The sequence below is a fragment of the Rhincodon typus genome, chromosome 4, assembly GCF_021869965.1.
Source record: "Rhincodon typus isolate 14 chromosome 4, sRhiTyp1.1, whole genome shotgun sequence".
NCBI lineage: Eukaryota > Metazoa > Chordata > Chondrichthyes > Orectolobiformes > Rhincodontidae > Rhincodon > Rhincodon typus.
The window spans coordinates 1,678,363-1,701,462 of record NC_063335.1 but is presented as its reverse complement, the minus strand read 5'-3'; the positions used below and the strand labels follow the sequence as shown (position 1 = coordinate 1,701,462).

Genomic DNA, 23,100 nt, shown 5'->3' with positions numbered 1-23,100 from the left:
TGAGGGCAAAGCAAACCTTTCGTATCGGACAGAGGTTCATCTGTACATCCGCTAACTTAGTCTACTGTATCCATTGCTTCCGATGTGGCCTCCTCTACTTCGGCGAGACCATGCGTAGACTCGGAGTCTGTTTCGTAGAGCATCTGCACTCTGTACGCGACAAACGACAACATCTTCTAGTGGCCAATCACTAACTCCCACTCCCTGGGTGATATGTCCATCCTGCGCCTCTTCCAGTGCCACAATGACACCACATGCAAACTGGAGGAACAGCACCTCATATTCTGCTTCGGGAGCCCACAGCCCAATGGCCTAAACATAGAATTTACCAGTTTTAAAATCTCCCCAACCCTGGCCTCATCCCATATCCAACCTCACCCCCTCATCCCCAGCTCTTTGACCTGACACGGCCGGTCCATCTCCTCTCCCACCTATCCACCCCACCCATCCCACTGACCAATCCCCACCACTCCCTACCTGCATTCACCTATCTCTATCCCACCTACCTTCTCCAGTAGTCAGGGGGATATTTTACCTTCAACGGAGTGGAAAAGTACCTACCTTCTCCAGCACCACCCCTCCTTTTTCTTTTTATTGCCCAATTTCCTTACCCCTTCCCCATTTCTGAAGAAGGGTCCCGAACCAAAACATCAACTTTCCTGCTCCTCTGATGCTGCCGATGCTGGAACCTAGTCATTTTTAAACTGGGGAAAAGAAGTCCAGTACACCAAATCATGATTCTGCTGGGTCGAGATGACGGGCAGGACACAAAAGGTTACGGGAAGTCACAACTGAGCATGCACGAGGGTGGAGAAAGGAACAGATACATGAGAACATCACTACCTGCAAGTTCCCTGCCAAGCCCACTCACAACTTCAACTTGGAAATATACTGACATTCTTTCAACAGCATTGTGCGTGTACCTACGCCAAATGGACTGCAACCACCATCTTCTTAAGTACAACTAGGGACGTGCAATAAATGCTGACCCAGCCCTTGAAGCCCATTTCCCATGAATGAATTTTTTAAAATCTCACAAATGAATTTAGAAAAAACTCAGCTCTATATAATGTGTAGCACTTTCATCTATGTGTCAAAAGGTAATGCATTCAAGTCCCTTTCCGAAAATTTGAGCGCAAAAATCTAGGCTGATACTTTAGTGCATTACTGAGGGAGTGCTACAGTATCAGATGTATTGACTTTTGAATAAAATCTCACCTTGTGTCCTACCCTACATTTATCCCTTAATGAACATTAAATAAGTTAAGCATATGTTATCTAAAAGGAAGATTTGCATTTTTATAGAACCTTACACAACCTTAAGATGTCCCATAACACTAAGTCAGAGGGAATTAAGTACTTTGGAATTATAGTCACTGATGGTGATGCAAGAAATTCTCTCATTGTCTGTGATGTTCCCTGCATTACAACTTAACTACATTTCAAAAAGTTCATTATCTGCAAAGCACAGGAGAGAGATCCTAAGGTCAGGGATAGCACTTTATAAATGCAAGTTTTTTTTCTTCGACCAAACTCTCTTCCTGGAATTTCCCCTCTCTGCAAACCCAAGATGTTGGGTCTAATTCACAAAACAGGTATTTCTGCTATAACGTGTGTTTCGTTAACATGAATTGGTTGTACACAACTGATGAATCGTGGACGTTGTTTGGATAACGCGAACGTTCTGCTATAGGTATAGCAATTTCCCTATAACACAATTTTCTATAGCCGCAAGGTCACACAAGAATGCAACTATCACATTATAGGAGAAATATCTTTAGTCCTAAAGTGTCAAGTGACTCTGCATGTTAGCTCCCCACTGGGAAAAAACTGGTTGCTCAATCAGAATAAGTCACAAATAAGGCACTCTACCTCCATAATAATGCTGCAAACTGGATCACCAGCTTCTTGACCCACAGACCACAACCAGTGAAGATAGACACCAGCACCTCTTCCACGATAATCCTCAACACTGGCGCCTTGCAAGGATTCATACTCAGCCCCTACTGTACATTCACGACTGTGTAGCCAAATTTCATATAATGCCACCTACAATTTTGCTGACAACACCACCGTTGTAGGCCGGATATCAAAGAATGATGAGTCAGAATACAGGAAGGAGATAGAGTGCTTGGTGTCTTGGTGCAATGATAACAATCTCTCTCTCAATGTCAGCAAAACAAAAGAAAAGAACTGATCATTGGCCTCAGGAAGAAAGGAGGAGGACATTCCACCTCAGCTCCATTGATGTAGATAGGGTGTGAGAGTCGAGAGCATCAAGTTCCTAGGAGTGACAATAACCAACAATCTGTCTTGGACCCCCCGACGTAGATGCGACAGTCAAGTAGGTAAAACAATGCCTCTTCTTCCTCAGGGGGCTTAGAAAATTTGACATGTCTGTAGGAAAACTCACCAACTGGGTGCATAACAGCTTAGTATGGCAACTGCTCTGCCCAGGACTCTGAGAAACTGCAGAAAGTTGTGTGCACAGCCCAGACCATCAAGGAAGCCAAACTCCCATCCATGGACTCCGTTTGCACTTCTTGTTGCTAAGGAAAGGCAGCCAACATCAAAGACCTCTCCCACCCCTGTAATTTATTCTTTTAAACCTCTTCCATCAGGCTGAAGATACAGAAGCTTGAACATGCGCACCAACAGTTTCAAGAACAGCTTCTTCCCTGATGTGATTAGACTGCTGAATGGACCTCTCTGATTTCAAATCTAATGTTGACCTTGCTTTTGTGCACTTCTTGCGCAGGGGTGACCTTGTATGCCTCGCTCTTTCTCAGCTCCCTACGATCTGTATGTCCTCGCTTGTCATGAACTGCTTGTACAGCTCGCAAAACAAAACTTTTCACTGAACTTAGGTATATGTGACAACAATAAATCAAATCAAACAGCAATACTTACGTAGAATCTAATTTTGTTCCATCCATCAGTGTTGCATTGTAGTGATATTTGATGTAGTCTCCTTTCTTGCTCAGGACGGTGCAGTTGCTGGGTTTGTGGTAGGTCTGGATCTCAATTGTATCGGCTGGGTTGTGGACATCAATCATATGGATATGAAAAATGAGAACAGCAGAGCCAGGGATAGATCCACCTATTTCAGTTATGAGAAGGAAGGACAGGGGAATGCTGGTTAACACCCAGAAGAAAATCCTCTCAGCACAAAATTCTGGGTGACAAGCAATTAAGTTCATGAGTCAAATCATTCTTTAAAAGTGTTACAGATTCAAAGTGGTGAGACTGGAGGAAGAAGTCCAAGAGATAGGAGGCCAGGGCTCAAAATACTTAAGTAATTCTATTGTTAGGAACAAGTTTATGGATTATTCAAACTGAATAACAATGATTGAATAATGTACAAATGCCATTGATTTTTCACTTTAGCTAAAATGGTTCAATACAGATATGAAATCAATTCTAGGATCCACAAGAAAACTTATTTTTAAAGTTTTATTTAAATTTCAAACGAATCAATTTTTGGTAACATAAAACGTACTTTAAACAAGAAAATCAGAAGTGCATACATATGTTACACTGCAGTTTTAAAATACTGCTGGACTTTATTTAGATTTATTTATTTTAGATCCTTTTTCTAAAATCAGAAAGTTGGAGGAAATAATACAATTACATACAACTTACTTATTCCTTCTTCACCATATCCCAAGTGAGGTGGAATTATAATTGTTCTTTTCTCTCCAACACACACATCCAGTAATCCTTCTTCCATCCCTGCAATAATGTAGCCCTTCCCTATGTATGTATTGTAAGTGTGATTACGGGAATAGCTGAAAAAAGAAGAATCAGATACTGTCATTTCCTCATTTCAGACTTCAACGAAGAACTAAAAAAGATAACAGCAGACTTGACTGGCCCAGTCTGTACTGTCTCTCTCCCTAACACATGCTCACAAAATCCAGAGGGGTTAACAGCATCCGTGACACATCACAGATGTATCAAAAAGCTTTTCTTGAGGAATTTCACTCCTCATAGCCGTTGTTTAGAAGAGACATGAAAGATTCAACATCTCATGGACTGGCGGTATAAATTGTTTTAGAAATGAAATACCACAATAGCCTTTTAATGGTATGCAACAATACAGCAGGTTTGAGAAGCTTTAACTGAAGAACTTTGAGCTATGAGCATCTCAGGCATCTTAGGACATGTAGCTATTTTCATTTAATTTTCACAGAAGTACTCACGATTTTGGGGATGTCAATTTAGACATGAGAAAAGACTCCTCAAGAAATGAGACTACTTTGCGTAAAGAACTCTCAGTTTTGAGTCTTTAATATTTTGAAACTCAAACACTAAAGAAAGATCACATCAAGACTCAAGTTTCTTTTAGAAAGATTATCTGTTGATGAAAGACCTTAAGAAATTGATTTTTTTTAAACCTCTTGCAAAGCGCCACTAGAATAAAACTAACTGGAACCTGGTAACAAGCCAAATGCAAAGGTACCTTGAATCAAACAAAGTGCCATCCATAAGTGTGCCATTGTAATGATATCGCACAAAATCTCCTTTTTTTGTTTTCCTGAGACAAGGATCTGGAACAAACTCCTGTTCAATGGCAACACTGTCTTTAGGATTGTGAAAATCAACCAAAGTCACCTGAAAGACTAGAGTAGCTTGTGAGGGAATATCCTTTCCTGCAATATTAAAGCAGAAATCACAAGTTAGCCATGGACAACATTTAGAAAGCCAATCCTACCAAACCACTACAGAAAAAATCAAGTGCAAGGTGGATGGCAGCCATTTGAGGCAGCGTTTTACCACAATGTTTTCAATGGCAATTAGAAATGGGCAAAAAATATTCAGTTACTGCAACGATACCTAAATATAAAACACTTTTCTTCAAGTAGTTTGTAAAATGTGGATTATGATTTTCTATCCTTTTAGCAAAGTTGAATAGCTTCACATTTCCATACATTATAATCAATCTACCATCTTTTGCCCACTCACTTAGCCAGTCTCTCTCTTTCGCTCTGTGGCCTCTTTGTAGCCTCTGCACAGCTTACCTTCCCATCTTCCTTTGTATCATCAGCAAACACAAATACATAACGCTATGTATTTTCATTTAAGTCATTAATGTAGATTTTAGAGGATCATAAACTTTTAGAAAGGGCAGTGAAAGCACAGCATTTTTAGGCAGAGTATAATGTGCATCCCGGGACATTGTAGGAAGCTAGAGAAAAAACTGCAGGGCCCCTAGCGGAGATATTTGGATCATTGACAGCCACCGGTGCGGTGCCAGAAGACTGGAAGGGTGGCTAATGTTGTGCCATTAAATTAAGAAATGCTGCAAGGAAAAGCGAGAGAACTACAGATTGGTTGGCCTAATGTCAGTGATGGGTAAGTTGTTGGAGACGATTCCAACAGGCAGGTTCAACATGCGTTTGAAAGACAAGGACTAATTAGGGATAGTCAGCATGGCTTTGTGCGTGGAAAATCGCATCTCACAAATTTGAGTTTTTTTAAAGAGGTGACAAAGAAAATCAATGAAGGCAGAGTGGTAGACATTGTCTACATGGACTTTAGCAAGGCCTTTGACAGGTTCCACATGGCAGACTGGTTAGTAAGGTTATAACACATGGGATCTAGGGAGATCTAGCTAATTGAATATAAAATTGGCTTGACGGTAGGAGACAGAGGTTAGTGGTAGAGGGTTGTTATTCAGACTGGAGACCTGTGACCAGTGGTGAGCCTCGAGGATTGATGCAGCATCCACGGTGGTTCACCATTTATATCAACGATTTGGATGAGAATATAGGAGGGATGGTTAGTAAGCTTGCGGATGATACCAAAATTGGTGGTACAATGGACAGTGAAGAAGGTTATCAAAGAACTCAATGAGATCATGATCAACTGGGCCAGTGGGCTGAGAAATGGCAGGTGGCATATAATTCAGATAAATGCGAGGTATTGCATTTTGGTAGGACAAAACAGGGCAGGACCTACACAGGGAATGGTAGGTCCTGGGAGTGCTGTCAAACAGAGATCTTTCCATCCAACTCGTCCATGCCAACCAGGAATCCTAAACTGAACTAATCCCGTTTGCCTGCATTTGGGCCATATCCTTCTAAACCTTTCCTATTCATGTACATGTCCAAATGTCTTTTATATGTTGTAATTGTACCAACTACTACCACTTCCTCTAGCAGCTCATTCCATACACACACCAACCTCTGAAGAGTGTGTCCCTCAGGTCTCTCTTAAATCTTTCCCCTCTCACCTTAAACCTCTGCCCTTTAAGCTACAGACTCCCCAGTGGGGAAAAGACCTTGGCTATTCACCTCATCTATACTCCTCATTATTCCAAAAGGGCAGCAGGCAGGATGCACTTGTCATCGATAACTGGTCACCATTTCACAGACCAATCAACGACTTGTTGCCAGCCAAATGCCATTCATACACTGCCCTTGGCTCCAGCTCATCTGTAACTAGACTTTCCCCAATGCTCGAAGCAGCAGCTGTATAAACAGCCCTTGACACACATCAGGTAACTTACTTCAAAAAATCTGCAGAAATTCTCCAACAATCCTTTGCTTTTAAACAGTTATTTATCCATTCAGTCCAAAATCAAAGATATGAAAACATAAAAAGATACAATCTTGACAAAAAAAAAGTTCAAATCATCCATGGATAACAGTGTGGAGCTGGAGGAACACAACAGGCCAGCAAAAAATTCTGAAGAAGGGTCCTGACCCGAAACGTCAACTTTCCTGCTCCTCTGATGCTGCCTGGTCTGCTGTGTTCCTCCAGCTCCACACTGTTATCTCTGATTCCAGCATCTGCATTTCTTACTATCTCAAATCATCCGTGGGTCATAATAAATGACACAGCAAGCCTAGAGTGCCAAATAGCCTACTACATTCATAAACAGCTGAAGACCCAGCAGTGACCTTTACAGTACTCCACTATCTTCTGCCTATAACTTAAAAAGACCCCATTTATGCTCACTCTATCCAACCTGTCCTTTAGCCAATCCTCTGTCAATTTTAATATCTTGTTTTCAACTCCATCAGCCCTTAACATGCTGATTAGCCTATTTTGTGAATGTCTTTATCCACTTGTTCCACTGTATCTATCTTACCATTTACATCAAAAACATATAATTCACCTTGATTAGTGATCAGCTCATAAGCTGAAATATCAATGGGGATTCAGACAGATTATATGCTGCTTGATATACACATTTCATGCAGTCAGATAAAGAGGCAATGATGCTGCTGGCTGTCTTACCATCCCCTCTGATTCCATATCCCAGGAAAGGTGGAATAGTGATTGTCCTCTTCTCCCCCATGCACATACCCAGCAGCCCCTCATCCATGCCTGGAATCAACCATCCAATTCCAACGTAGGTGTCATAGGTTTGCTGCCGAGTGTGGCTGGAAGGTCAAGACAGATAGTAGAGGATAACAGGAGACAAAACTATGCAGTCAACAGCTTCAGCAAGTCAACACCAAAATGATTAATAATCAAATAACAACATGTAATGAGCATATGCAAAGAAATTAAGTTTCAATACCTGGAGTCAAAAAACGTACCATCCAGAAGAGTGCCATTATAATGATAACGGACAAAATCAGACACTTGTACTATACGACTGCAATTCTCAGGTTTATAGTGAACTTCAATTTTCACTTTATCTTCAGGGTTCCAGATATCGAGCATCAACACATCGAAGAACAAGGTGGCATCAGGTGGGATTTTATCAGCTGTGCATTAAAAATTACAGAAGTCATGTAGATTAGTGCATTCATTGCTGGATATTGTACCTCAGAATGGATACTTTACCCTCAAGCTAGTACAATGCAGATTCACCAGAATGGTACCAGGGTATAAACAGCTATATTACAAGAACATTGTGCTTGTATTCCCTTGAGTATAGGTTTTTAAAGTGTTAGAAACATTTCATTTGAAAAGCTCTCTCTTCTGGTGATTAAGTCCAGACAAAGGAGTAAAAAGTTAAAATTACAGCCAAGGACAAAATCAAGAGGGAGGTGAAAATCTGGATCTTGCAGAGCCATACAGTCATACAGTACAGAAACAGACCCTTCAGTCCAACTCATCCATGCTGACCAGGTATCCTAAACTGAACTAGACCCATTTGCCTGTGTATGGCCCGTATTCCTCTAAACCTTTCCTATTCATGTACTTGTTGAAATGCCTGTGAAATGTTGTAATTGTACCCGTGTCTACTTCTTTCTGGCAACTCCTTCCATGCACCACCCTGTGTGTGAAAAGGTTGTCCCTCAGGTCCTTTACAAATCTTTCCCCTCTAAACCTTAAGCCTACGTCATCTAGTTTTGGACTTTCCTACCCTTGGTTTTACACCTTATTTATGCCCCACATGACTTTTAAACCTCTATAAAGGTCACAGACTTATGTTCAAGGGAAAATAAGTCCTAGCCTATTCAGCCTCTCCTTAAGGTAGACCAGCCTCCCAAGGAAGCTGTATTTATTGAAAATCCAAAACAAAGTTGAAATCAAAATTGTAATTAAAGACAAAGATGGCATTAACTAGAATCTTACTTACACATCCCTTCATCGCCATAGGCCAGGTGAGGTGGCACTTTTATGAAGCGTCTTTCATTCACACACATCCCAATCAGAGCTTTATCCATGCCAGCAATCAGTCGTCCTTTACCCACAAACACATCGTAAGTGGAACCACGATCATAACTGAAAGAGGGAGACAGGATCATTGAGACACTGCAAACTCTCACATCATGAATAATAGACTTCAAATATTACATAACCCCAAACACAACTCAGAATTGAAACATCATTCTAAGGATTCATTGAGACTAAAAAGCAATGATCTTTCCTACATTATATAAATACATGGATTTAAAAACCATAAACATTTTAAAATTCATTCTCAGAGTGCAGGTGTCACAGACTGGCCCAGAATTTATTGCCACCTGTCCCACAAAGGTGCTGTTCAGCCATCATCTTGAACTACTGGGCCAGTTATTGCAATGAAGGTGCACCCATTATGCTACTAAGGGGAGAGTCCCAGGACTTTGACCCAGAGACTGAAGAAATGGCAATGTAGATCAAAGTCAGGATCGTCTCTTGATTGCATGAGAACTTGCAGGTGGTGGTGTTGTTCTTATGTATCTCCTACCCTTCTAGGTGACGGGATCACAGGTCTGAAAGATGCTACTATAGAAGCAAGTTGTTGTAATGGACCTTGTAATTAGCACACACTGCTGCTGCTGGCGGCAGAGTGAGTGAATGCTTGAGGTAGTGATAGGGTACCACTCAAGCAGGTTGCTTTGTCCTGGATGGTGTTGAACTTCTTGAGTTTTACTAAAGCTGCATGTATCTAGGTAAGCTGGGTGGTGGGTCTATGCCATCACATACCTGATTGGAGATAGTGGACAGGCTTTTAGAGGGTCAGAAGATGAGTTACAGAATGCAGGGTTCACATCTCTTAAATTGCTGTTGCGGCCACAGTAACTATAGGGCTACTCCACTTCAGTTTCTGTTCAATGGTGACTTTTTGGATGCTGATAGTGAGGGATTCAGTGATGATATTGCCACTAAAATTTAAACGAAGATGAATCGATGCTCTCTTTTCAGAGATAATCATTACCTGTACATTTGCAAATGTTACATCCCAGTTATCAGACCTACCCTAAGTTTTTAAGGTCCTGCTACATAAGGACACTGCTTCAGTATCTGAGGACTTGTGAATGGTACTGGTCTTCACACAATTGCCAATGCTCATCCTCACTTCTGACCTTATGTTAGAAAGCGGGTAATTGATAAATCAACTAAATATGGTTGGGTCCAGGACACCATCCAAAGAAACAAGTCCCACCTGCTCCAGAGATGTATCATAACATGTCTGAACAGGTTGATTAAAAATATCTACCCGAAAGGTATAAGACGGTTTTTCCATCTGATCTTCAAGTATTCCAAGTTTTGCTGGGCTTCTGAACCCACACTTGTTCAAGTGTAGTTTTCTCACGTCAGCTCGAGTTCAGCTGTAAGGTGGCCCTGACGGAACCCAAACTGAGGATCGGTGAGCAGGTTAATTACTGACAGTGCCACCTGACACTACTATGGACAACACCGTCCATCATTTTACTGATGACTAACGGTACAATAACGGGGTTCCAATTGACCCCGTTGGCTTTGCCCCGACTCTGGATGATATATACTATAAAGAGAAGATAAAGATGAATCAATTTAAATGCCATTAAGCAGACATTAACGAAACCCCTCCAATTCAGTCTGAAAAGGGATTTGCCTTCTACCCGCTAATGCGTGGAAGTTGATATGTGGCTCCTCCGACTTCAGTCGCTGCAAATCAAATACATTTTAACAAACCACATCGGATCTCCGGACTGACTCCGGGCACTCCAATCTGTATTGACTAGGCATTGCCCAAATCCAGATTCATGAGTTCCCGGACCTTCTCCGATTCAGTACCTGGAGTCGAACTGGCCTCCCCCGGGGAAAGTCCCGAGGTAATGATATCGGACGAAATCTCCGGGCTCAGCCGCCCGGACGCACTCCTTCGGTCGGAACTTGCTCTCCACCGCCACATCATCCAGTGGCACTGAAGGTGGTGGGCTCCCCTGCGCCCGAACCAGCAGCAGAGCGGGGACAATCAGCCACCGAAACGCAAGGATCATCGCGCCCAGTTCGGTCAGACCCAGCACGCCCTCAACAATCCCCGAAAACTGACTGCAGCTGCCAAGTGGAGACGTGGGATAGGGGTGGGGACGGGAAAGAGAGGAAGGGTCCGCCGTCTATCCTGGGGGGCGGGCCTAGCTCTGCGTGGGGAAGGGACGTGAGGCCGGCCCTGGTTTAATGGGAATGGGGTGGGACGCAAGGCCGGTCCTGGTTTGAAGGGGATGGAGCTGGACTGAGGCTGGCCCTGGCTGGCAGGGGCTGAGGACAAGCAGCAAGGGGAACGGGGTCAGCCAGACCGAAGGAGGGCCCAACTTTTAAGGAGTCAAGCTACTACACAGCTGCCCCAAACCGCGACTAGGGGCGGGATTAGTATTGGGGGGGTGGGGCTTTTCACGGGAGACTGTTGTTACGGGGAGTGGTGGGGCTCGAGCCTGAGGCGTTACAATTTGAAAGCGAGGGGGTGGGGCCCGAACCGAGCCGGGGGCGGGGCCGGCTTTAGGGGCGATGCCGTGTGTGTGCGCGCGTGTGTCGTGGCGGAGGTGGGGCCTACCGGATAGCGGCCTTTCGATTGGATACCATAAGTCCAATGGTAAGCGGGTCGTTTCAGAACCTCTGCTATGATTGGCTAATCACGGTGTCAATCATCCACGAGGCTTTTGGGATAGGTCAGGGAGAAGGGGCAAGTGGTGTTAATGTGGTGGAGAGCGATGAGGCGACACGCTGTAGTTTCCTTGCTGTTGATGTGTTGTTGTGCTGGCCACGCTCAGTATGAGAAGTATAGTTTCCGGAGCTTTCCTCGGGACGAGTTGATGCCGTTGGATTCAGCGTATCGCCATGCGCTGGACCAGTATTCGGCGGAGAACTGGCAGGAGAGTGTGGATTACCTAGAGATGAGCCTCCGCCTGCACCGTCTGCTCCGCGACAGTGAGGCTTTCTGTAACCTTAACTGTAGCTTAGTATTACCAGACCAAACCACTCGTTTCAGTGGCTTTCCCGAGCTCCAGCTCTTCGGCAGCATCATGAAGAGAGCACAGTGTCTCCGCAGGTGTAAACAGGGCTTGCCTGCTTTCCGCCAATCTCAGCCCAGTAGAGAAACTCTGGACGACTTCGAGAAGCGGGAGGTCTACAAATATCTGCAGTTTGCTTATTTTAAGGTGAGAACACAACTTGAAGCACTTTATAAAATAAGGCTAACTTGACACTCAGTAATGAACATACTTCCCTTGTGTTTCTGATCTACAGAGATATGGAAGATAATTCGAATTCAGGCCAGGATAAGATCAGAGATAGTAGGAACTGCAGATGCTGGAGAATCCGAGACAACAAGGTGCAGGGCTGGATGAACACAGCAGGCCAAGCAGCATCATAGGAGCAGAGAGGCTGATGTTTCGGGCCTAGACCCTTCATCAGAAAGGGGGAGGGGAAGGGGGTTTTGAAATAAATAGGGAGAGAGTGGGAGGCGGATAGAAGAGGGATAGAGGAGAGGATAGGTGGAGAGGAAACAAACAGGTCGAAGAGGCGGGGATGGGGCCAGGAAAGGTGAGTGTAGGTAGGGAGTTAGGAAGGGGATAGGTCAGTCCAGGGAGGACGGACAGGTCAAGGGGGCGGGATGAGGTTGGTCGGTAGGAGATGGAGGTGCGGCTTGAGGTGGGAGGAGGGGATAGGTGGGAGGAAGAACAGGTTAGGGAGGCAGGGACGAGCTGGACTGGTTTTGGGATGCGGTGGGGGGAGGAGAGATTTTGAAACTTGTGAAATCCACATTGATACCATTGGGCTGCAGGGTTCCCAAGCGGAATATGAGTTGCTGTTCCTGCAACCTTCGGGTGGCATCGTTGTGGCACTGCAGGAGGCCCAGGATGGACATGTCGTCTGAGGAATGGGAGGGGGAGTTGAAATGGTTCGCGACTGGGAGGTGCAGTTGTTTGTTGCGAACCGAGCGTAAGTGTTCTGCAAAGCGGTCCCCGAGTCTCCGCTTGGTTTCCCCGATGTAGAGGAAGCCACACCGGGTACAGCGGATGCAGTATACCACATTGGCAGATGTGCAGGTGAACATCTGCTTGATGTGGAAAGTCTTCTTGGGGCCTGGGATGGGGGTGAGGGAGGAGGTATGGGGGCAGGTGTAGCACTTCCTGCGGTTGCAGGGAAAAGTGCCGGGTGTGGTGGAGCTGGAGGGGAGTGTGGAGCGGACAAGGGAGTCACGGAGAGAGTTGTCCCTCCGGAAAGCAGATAAGGGTGGGGAGGGAAAGATGTCTTTGGTGGTGGGGTCGGATTGCAGATGGCGGAAGTGTCGGAGGATGATGCGTTGGATCCGGAGGTTGGTGGGGTGGTACGTGAGGACGAGGGGGATTCTTTTTTGGTTCTTATTGCGTGGACGGGGTGTGAGGGATGAGGTGCGGGAGATGTGGGAGACACGGTTGAGGGCGTTCTCGACCACCGAGGAGGGGAAGTTACGGTCCTTGAAAAACGAGGACAACTGAGATGTACGGGAGTGGAATGCCTCATCCTGGGAGCAGATGCGGCGGAGGCGAAGGAATTGGGAATAGGGGATAGCATTTTTGCAGGAAGGTGGGTGGGAGGAGGAGTATTCTAGGTAGCTGTGGGAGTCGGTGGGCTTGAAATGAATATCGGTTTCTAGGTGGTTGCCCGATATGGAGACAGAGAGGTCCAGGAAGGGGAGAGAGGTGTTAGAGATGGTCCAGGTAAACTTAAGGTTGGGGTGGAAGGTGTTAGTGAAGTGTATGAACTGTTCGAGCTCCTCGTGGGAGCACGAGGCGGCGCCGATACAGTCATCAATGTAACGGAGGAAGAGGTGGGGTTTAGGGCCGGTGTAGGTACGGAAGAGGGATTGTTCCACGTAACCTACAAAGAGGCAGGCGTAGCTTGGGCCCATGCGGGTACCCATGGCTACCCCCTTTGTCTGTAGGAAGTGGGAGGAATTGAAAGAGAAGTTGTTGAGTGTGAGGACGAGTTCGGCTAAGCGGATGAGGGTGTCAGTGGAGGGGGACTGGTCGGGCCTGCGGGACAGGAAGAAGCGGAGGGCCTTAAGGCCATCTGCATGGGGAATGCAGGTGTAGAGGGACTGGACGTCCATGGTAAAGATGAGGTGTTGGGGACCGGGGAATTGGAAGTTCTGGAGGAGGTGGAGGGCGTGGGTGGTGTCACGGACATAGGTAGGGAGTTCCTGGACCAAGGGGGAGAAAATGGAGTCGAGATAGTTGGAGATCAGTTCGGTGGGGCAGGAGCAGGCGGAGACAATGGGTCGACCAGGGCATTCAGGTTTGTGGATTTTGGGAAGGAGATAGAAGCGGGCAGTGCGAGGTTGGGGAACGATGAGGTTGGAGGCCGTGGGTGGGAGGTCACCTGAGGTGATGAGGTTGTGGATGGTTTGCAAGATGATGGTTTGGTGCTCAGGGGTGGGGTCTTGATCAAGGGGGCGGTAGGAGGAGGTGTCGGAGATTTGGCGTCCGGCCTCGGCGATGTAGAGGTCAGTGCGCCATACTACAACTGCACCTCCCTTGTCCGCGGGTTTTATGATGAGGTTGGGATTGGAGCGGAGGGCTGCCTCAAGCCGCACCTCCATCTCCTACCGACCAACCTCATCCCGCCCCCTTGACCTGTCCGTCCTCCCTGGACTGACCTATCCCCTTCCTAACTCCCTACCTACACTCACCTTTCCTGGCCCCATCCCCGCCTCTTCGACCTGTTTGTTTCCTCTCCACCTATCCTCTCCTCTATCCCTCTTCTATCCGCCTCCCACTCTCTCCCTATTTATTTCAAAACCCCCTTCCCCTCCCCCTTTCTGATGAAGGGTCTAGGCCCGAAACGTCAGCCTCTCTGCTCCTATGATGCTGCTTCGCCTGCTGTGTTCATCCAGCCCTGCACCTTGTTGTCCAGGATAAGATCAGCCTTGGTCTTATTGATTGGCAACGCGGGGTCGAGTAGCTGAATGGCCTTCACTTGCCCCTGTTTATTACCTTTGTTCGCAGCATTTCTCTTCCATCGACTAGACTGAGAAGCTCATGTCAACTGTAGATCTTCCAATTGCAGCCAAGATCTGCAGTCTGACAACAGCAACGCGGACAAATGATTCTCTAATGATGTTTAGCAAGATGATTGCTCAACTGATGTTGCAATTGCTGCCGTCGTGCTTGCTGTTGCATAGCGTCACAATCTTTATGTCATGGATAACCTAGGACTGCACTAGAGATGCAAAAATTTGTGTAGATACTGCGGGAGTGCTCGTTTCCTCTGCTTAACGAGTTTGGGTGATTTGGCATTGGGTGATTTGGCATCAGCACTCAGATAGATTACTAAACTATTCCACCCTGAGTTCAATATCCAGGTCTTGCATATGGTGTCTAGAACTTTCTGAATTACAGTGTCCTTTCTATATTCTAACTCAAGATTGTTTGCACCCATCTCTCCAATGGTTTATTGCATTTGGTAATGTATCCTATATATCAATACTGAAAATGTGGATGCTGGAGATTGTTGACAGCTTCGCATATCTAGACTCTACAATCACTAGCAATCTGTAACTTAATGCTGAAGTCAACATGTGCATCCAAAAGCTCTAACTGTTATGCCCAAGATGGTTAGTGTGTGGAACAATAACCTTACTGACAATACCAAGCTGCAAACCTACGTAGTCTGTATTCACAGGAGCACTATTCTCCAATTATAAAACCTAGATAACATAGGCTATGTAAGAAAAAATGTTGAACAGTATAATCTTCGCTATTTCACGTTTATCCTCAGCATTTCTTGGCAGGACAAGGTCACCAACTGAAGTCCTGAAATGTGCTAACTTGATCGTTATACATTTATTGCTGAGCTAAGAATTTTGATGCTGGTTTGACCATGTTAGTCAAGTGGCTAACAACCGTACACCCAAAGACTTCTGTGAATTGGCCACTGGGTGCCAATCTTAGCTACAGATTCACTTGCAATGAGATGTGAAGATGGCTGATGCTAACGCTGACAACTGGAAATAGTCACTGACACCCAGGACCATGGAGGCTGACAGTTTGGAAGAGGGTTGTTCTGCTCGCCTCTTCCAGAAAGCTAAAATGGCCAAGTAAAGGGTCCAGGGAAAACAGAGGCCAGCAAATCCAGCATCGTCTTCCTCTGCAGCAAATGTGGCAGAGACTGCCAAACAAGGTGAAATTTAACAAAGTTGATCACCGTGTTGCTAACCTACCATCTTAATAGATGAAAAACCTGTGTAGAACAATTGCCAATTTTTTTTATCTTGTAAATCATACATAATTCTCAGTTTATTCTTTCTGCTGCCCCTGCACAATGAGGCGGGGGGGTGGGGGGCGGGGGGCGGAGGTTGGTGTGGGCTCGTTGGGCCGAATGGCCTGCTTCTGCGCTGTAACGATACTATGATTCTGTACAACCTCAACATGATGTCCCAACCCAATGGTCTGAGCAATGGAGGTAAGTGTGCTAAACATCTTCTTAACCACCCTGTCTACTTGTGATGCAACTTTCAAAGAACTAGGTACCTGAACCCCTAGGTCTCTCTGTTTCACATTATCCATTACTACCATTAACTGTATCAGTCATTTGTTCATTTTATCAAAATGCAATACCTCGCATTTATCCAAATTAAACTCAATCTGCCACTCCTAGCCTATTGACCTAATTGATCAAGAAGCCTTTGTAATCCTAGATAACCTTCTTCACTGTCCATGATACTACCAGTTTTAGTGTCATCAACAAATGTAATAGCCATGCCTCCTAAATTCTCATCCAAATTGTTGGCACTGTTCTCAACTTTTTCTGCCCCTGTACAACCAACAACGCTTTTGCCCCTGATTCCACCAGCTTACTTTGAGACTTTGTAGTGATTTGGACAACTGAGTGGCTTACCAGGCTATTTCAGAGGGCAACTGAGAGTCAACCACATTGCTGTGGGTCTGAAATCACATGTAGGCCAGACTAGATGAGGGTGGCAGGTTTCCTCCCCTGAAGGACATTAGTTAACCAGATGGGTTTTTCCAGTGATCGACGATGGATTCATGGTCATCAGTAGACTTTCTTAATTCCAGACTTTTTTTAAAAATTCAAATTCCACCAAATGCCATGGTGGGATTCGAACCAGGTCCCCAGAACAACAGCTGGATTTCTGGATTAATAGTCGAGCGATAATACCACTATGCCATCGCCTACCCTATGTATACCCACCTCAAATGTCATTTTTATTTTCACTTAGAAAGGGTCCAATGTTGATGTCTAATGACTTTGGATTGAACTGGATATAAGAACAGAAATAGGCCATTCAGCTCATTGAGTCTGCTCCACCATTCATTGCCATCATAGCTGATCCAATAATTCTCAACTCCGTCTCACTGCCATTTTCCCAACATAAGACCATGAGATATAGGAGCATAACCCTTAATTCCCTGACTGATTAAAAATGTTCCTATCTCAACCTTGAATGCATATAATGACCCAAACTCTACATTCCTTTGCAGTAAAGAATTCCACAGATTCGCTATCCTCTGCGGGAAGAAATTCCTCATCTCTCTTAAAATGGTGCCCTGCATTCTGAGATTATTCCTGTGATCACTCTCCCAAAGGTGGAAAACAACCTTTCTGCATCTACCCTGTTAATTCCCTTAAGAACCTTATTTGTTTCAACAAGTCACCTCTCCAGGAGTACAGGCCTAACCTACTCGGCCTCTTCTCGTAAAACAGTCCTTCCGTATCTGGTACTTTCTCGGTGAAGGATAGGTAAAGGGGAAGCGTATTTGGATTTTCAGAATGTACATGATAAAGTACCACACATTAGGCTACTTGATAAGATTGCAACCTATGGTGTTGGTTTTGCTAACTAATGTTAACCTTCTCTGGACAGCCCCCAACACCAGTACATCTTTCCTTCGATAATGGGCCTAGAACTGTTCTCATATTCCAGCTGTGATCTGACTAGTGCCTTGTAGTTTTAGCTAAACCTCCCAGCTTTTGCAGTCCATTACCTTTGAACTGAAAGCCAACATTCAATTTGCTTTGTAGACAAACAGGAGGCTGGAAGAACACAGCAGGCCAGTCCTGAAGGAGGGTAATACCTGAAACGTTGATTGCATCTTTCCTCCAGATGCTGCTTGGCCTGCTGTGTTCTTCCGGCCTCCTGTTTGGTCTGTCTTGGATTCCAGCATCTGCAGTTTTTTTGTCTCTAATCAATTTGCTTTCGTGATTACCTGCTGAAATTCAATGTTAACGTTTTGTGATTCATGGACGAGAACTGCCAACCCCTCTGTTCTTTAACTGTTATGCAGTCTTTCTCATTTAAGTAATATTCAGCTGCTGTATTCTTCCTGCCAAGTGAGTAACTTCACATTACCCCACATAGTATTTCATCTATCAGGTTTTTGCCCGTTCGCTTAAACTACCTCTGCAGACTCTTTGCATTATCCTCATCACTTACCTTCCTACCTATTTGTGCCATCTACAAATTTGGCAATCATACAGTCACGTTCCTCATCTGAGTTAATGATGTATGTCGTAAATAATTGTAGACCCAGCACTAATCCCTGTAGCACACCACTAGTTGGAGCTTGACATACTGAAAATGCTTACCAACTCTGTTTTGTATTAGTGAGCCACATTGAATTTACATCTACAATTTTCTAGAAGGCTTCAACAATGCACCAGAGCTTCAATGGTGAGAATATTGATTTCTGCAGCATTCTTGTTTTCACAGCCTGTATTGTATGTAGATTGATTAACTTAGAATGTTCTATTTGTGACATCTTTAATCCCTGACACCACATTAAAGTTTGCAAAGTTTCTTTTAATAATATGTAACTTGGACTAGTACATGGAATATCTTTAAACGATAGTCTTACAGACAATTAAAACTATACGGGTGGTACGGTGGCTCAGTGGTTGGCATTGCTGTCTCACAGTGCCAGGGACCAGGTTCAATCCCAGCCTCTCCACACAGACATTCTGCCCATGTGTACATGGGTTTCGTCCTGGTGCTTCAGTTTCCTCCCACAGGCAGAGATGTGCAGGTTAGGTGGATCGGCCAACCTAAATTGTCCAGGGATATGCAGGTTAGGTGGGTTAGCTATGGGAAATTGCAGGGTTACAGGGATACGGTAGAGGGCCTGGATCTGGGTGGAATACTCTTCAAAGGCTCAGTGTGAATGCTGTGGGCTGAATGGCCTGCTTCCATTCTGTAAGGATTGTGTCATTCTGTACAGTTCTCTGCTTCTTTCCCCCGGCTAGAGCTTTAACCTTCTCTCGGTTCCTTCCCAATCCAGCATCGATCTCCAACTTGATCAGAGATGCTTGAGATCTTTTGTTGCCTGATTCTTCCATTATTGATAAGTGATTGTGCGTGACAAATCTTATATTGAACAAGAACCCTAAAAGAGATGCTTTTCCTACAAGGCAACCAGCACTAACTTGTTTGCACCCTGGCTTCAATCTTTCTCTGCTTAGTACAAAACATCCTTGGCTACTTTCTTTCCCCCATGAAGTGCACTGTAGTTTCAGCAAAAATACTACACCACAGTGCCAGTTAAAATGGATAATCAGACAGCCAAACCCTGGAGCATTAGAGGAATAAACAACTTTTGATCACTTCAGTATTTCTAGCTGTCAGAAAAACCTACTAGCTGTAGGAATAAAGAAACCAGAAATGGCATTCATATTTGATTAATCCTGATTCAAATTATGCATATATTTTTTTATTCATTCATGGGATGTGGATGTCACAGGCTAGGCCAGCATTTATTGCCCATTCCTAATTGCCCAGATGCCAGTTATGAATCAACTACATTACTGTGGGCATGGAATCACACGTAGGACAGACTAGGTAAGGATGGCAGTTTCCTTCCCTACTGGACTTTAGCGAACCAGATTCCTGGCAATCAACAATGGTTTCATGGTCATCATTAGTCTCTTAGTTGCAGATTTTTTTATTTAACATCTACTAAGGCAGGATTTGATCCCAGAACATTACCTGGGTCTCTGGATCAATAGTCTGTCAATAATAACACACACCATCACTTCCCCTATATGTGTATGCAATTAGTGTATCTTATAGACTCATCCTCCAATATCAATCACCATCATCCTACTTGAGCTGGACTGATTCCTGTACCTAAGTGTTAACTTCAAGATTTATGTCCTCACTTTCAAATAATTTAGTAGATTCATTCCATTCTAGTTTACTATTTTTCTCCAGTCACAACAACATGTTTTTTTTTATTCTGAGATGTACTTTAATATGATGAGTTTTTTATTTAGAATAGAACAGATGAATTGTCATGATGACATTGCTTCAATTGTGACTCTTGTTTTAGTGGTTTGAGTCATGACTAATTCTAAATTTTAATGATAGGAGGCTTGTATAATGTTGTCTGTCTGGTAACGATGATTATCCCTGTGACAGATAAAACTGAAGTAGGAGAGTATTTTTGGTAAATGTTGCTGCTTTCCATCTTTATTATAGGCAGCTATCTAATATTACTCTGAAGGGGAAGGGCTGAACTTGCAGAAACTATTGCAGCTATCGAGTTTGTACATCATAATATACCAAGAACTCTGCAAGATATCAATTAAAATGTTGTAAGGTTATTTTAAGCTCTGCACTTCAGACAAGTTCACCACCGATTTATCTTTTGGTCTTTCATCTACTTCACTTGAAGCTTAAATTACTGTTCTTCATAACTTTCCCATGGTAAAATGTGGACTGAAATAATGTGCTTCAAGTTACTGTGGAAGGCAGACTCTGTATTGTGCTCAGTGACTCTTGTTTTCGGTATTGGAATGTGTGTGCATTGTCAGATTCAGATTGGTTTGTTTGTGATGGTCATCTCTGCAGAGCCACATTATATCCCAAAGGATATCTGTTCAGCTAACTCTGCAACTACAGTCTCATTCCAGCCATGCACATCACCACCTGCTTTAGTCACTTGATTCAGAATGTGTTAAGTGCATCCCAAGTTAACTTGCTGATTTGGAACCTGAAATTTTAACTTTGTTTCTCTTCAGATACTGTCAGAACTATTGTGTTTCCAACAGTTTCTGGTCTTATTTCTGATATGCAAATTTGTATTTGTTTCTGTCTTAAAAACTTTGCATGAATCTAAATGTATATTTTCTCACCTGTGATCATGATAATTTGTGCCCAGTGATACATTCTACTCTCTACAAATTTCTGTTCTTCCAAATTTCACATTTAGGTACAGAATGTTCCTAAAGCCATATCAGCAGCTCATACCTTCCTTCAGAAGCACCCCGATGATGTGATGATGCAGCAGAACATGGATTACTACAAGTCTTTGCCAGACTCTGATGACTTCTTGAATGACCTGGAGATGAAAAATTATGAGGCAAGTGGATTGATTCAGTGGCAGTAATTTTAAAGTAGACCGGATTGGGTTATATTTGGTTCTTGCTGTCGTAGATTTCATAGGGAAAGTAATAATTGAATAGGGGTGTAATTTGAGCTAGCAGACATGTTAAGCTGTTGCCACAGTGACTGTAAATAGGCTAAAGATTCATTGGTTCTTGTTTTTACATTTGTAACAAAACCAGAAATGTTAATGTTCTTAAGTTATTTAGATTCCAGTAAAAATAGCTGAGAGAGATTGGTGTACAGATACGTAAAGTAAGTTGGTTTAGTAAGTAGATAAGGCAATAAAAAAAATTTAGAATAGAGAGGTTTCACCCGTAGTCCATTGGTAAAAATGTGCTCCTACAGAAACCCACACACTGACAGAGAAGGACGTTGGCGTTTGACCCCACTACAAACCCTATACAGATACTTACAATGAAACTTGGAATAGGGACCTGTTGTTCCAGGAAGTGCGCAGGTTATGTGGATTAGCCATGGGAAATGCAGGGTGATATGGATATGGTAGGGAAGTGGGTCTGGGTGGGAAGCTCTTTGGAAGGTCAGTGTAGACTCGATGGGCCGAATGGGTTGCTTCTACACTATAGGGATTCTGTAAATGGGACTTGAACTCAAAATACTAGCAGCAACATTTTGGAAGAGCTTACAATAATGCAGGATGGAAGATTATAGTCCAGCTAGGACATTTTTGAAAAAGCCAAGTCTTGAGCCAACAAAGAAATGATTTAGGTTCTAGATTGAATTCCCCTAAGGCAGGGAGGTGACGAGCAATTTATGGAAGTAGAAATAGATGATCTTGACAGTAATGAGGATATGAGGTCAGATTAATTTAGTTTAGTCTCAAACAGTAACCAGTACTGGACGGGTAGAAGAAATTAGTAACTGTGAGTGGGACATGAGGAGCAGGAGGAGAGCAAGAAGCCCTTTGTGCCTACTCCTCCATTCAGGACAATGTTGTGATTCAAATTCAATTGCTTGTAGTATTTGTCATATCCGTTTTCCCCTTAGTGTCTAAAAATCTAACAATCTGACCTTACAACTGAGCATCAGCAGCACTTGGATAGGAAATGAGCTTTCAATTGGGGCTGGAGAAAATGGTGTGTTCAGTTAATTGGGAATTACCAGAAGGATTCTCAATTATTGTTTTTAATCACCACAATCCAACTCGTTGACGTCTATGCTCCTGCCTGAGCAAGCATGCTGCTAAAGAAAAAATTTTCATTCTTGTCCTCTACAATTGACTTACTTTTAATAGTGTACTTAATTTAATATTTAGAAGTTCAAAGGTTAAATGATATTTGGATCCTCCCTTTCTTATGTCTCTTTAAAGTTTGGTTTAGAGTGATTTAGTGTTCCTTTGTTACCTCCCTCAAAGTGACAGTCAGGATCTCATGCTAGGAGGCATAGTGAATTTTGCTGGCAGTCGTAGTTTGCTGAGTTTTGCATCCTTGCATTCTACTATAAGCCATAACATGCTAGGTTTTTATCCCAGCATTTTGAGTTGGGATTGTTGAGTAGATCTGCAGCATAAAATACAGGACACGACACCATTCCAACATCCCTCAGTTGCTTGTAACCTGAATGTTATTGGATTTTAGAATCTGTTCATCCAAGCGGTGAAAGCTTACAATGGTGAGAATTACCTGCCATCTATCACAAACATGGAACTGGCCATCCCAGAATACCTCAAGGCATATGATGAATGTATTGCTGCCTGTGAGGGTCCAAGAGAGGTGAAGGAATTTAAAGATTTCTACCCCTCAATAGCAGGTCAGTGCAAGTATTCCAGATGCGAACTATGCTTTTTGGTTGAAATTGTATTAAAAAATATTGCTGCTTCCCTTTGTTTCCCCATCCTTTTCCCTCCCAGTTTACTTTCATCATCAATGTTCTCTCTAGAAACGTCACTTCCCTTCAGTCTCTCTTTTCTTTCTCTCTTTTCTTTCTTTTCTTTCTTTTTCTTTTCTTTTCTTTCTTTTCTTTCTTTTTCTTTTCTTTCCTTTCTTTTCTTTCTTTTCTTTCCTTTCTTTCCTTTCTTTCCTTTCTTTCCTTTCTTTCCTTTCTTT

General features: G+C 43.7%; 2 protein-coding genes across 2 annotated transcripts in view; one reads left to right on the top strand and one right to left on the bottom strand.

Moving 5' to 3' along the window:
• The window catches only part of fkbp9 (FKBP prolyl isomerase 9), a 28,076-nt gene extending 17,020 nt beyond the window's left edge, over window positions 1-11,056 (bottom strand). The window contains exons 1-7 of the mRNA XM_020535459.2: window positions 10,450-11,056; window positions 8,543-8,688; window positions 7,532-7,721; window positions 7,246-7,391; window positions 4,463-4,652; window positions 3,643-3,788; window positions 2,911-3,100 (exon numbers count right to left, since the gene is read on the bottom strand). Coding sequence (XP_020391048.1) covers window positions 2,911-3,100; window positions 3,643-3,788; window positions 4,463-4,652; window positions 7,246-7,391; window positions 7,532-7,721; window positions 8,543-8,688; window positions 10,450-10,655 — 1,214 coding nt within the window. The 5' untranslated portion in view covers window positions 10,656-11,056. The remainder of the gene's footprint in view (window positions 1-2,910; window positions 3,101-3,642; window positions 3,789-4,462; window positions 4,653-7,245; window positions 7,392-7,531; window positions 7,722-8,542; window positions 8,689-10,449) is intronic.
• A 186-nt stretch (window positions 11,057-11,242) lies between these two features.
• LOC109936858 (cartilage associated protein) overlaps window positions 11,243-23,100 on the top strand; it is a 34,723-nt gene continuing 22,865 nt past the window's right edge. The window contains exons 1-3 of the mRNA XM_020535460.2: window positions 11,243-11,810; window positions 20,862-21,011; window positions 22,633-22,804. Of these exons, the coding sequence (XP_020391049.1) occupies window positions 11,349-11,810; window positions 20,862-21,011; window positions 22,633-22,804 (784 nt within the window). The 5' untranslated portion in view covers window positions 11,243-11,348. The remainder of the gene's footprint in view (window positions 11,811-20,861; window positions 21,012-22,632; window positions 22,805-23,100) is intronic.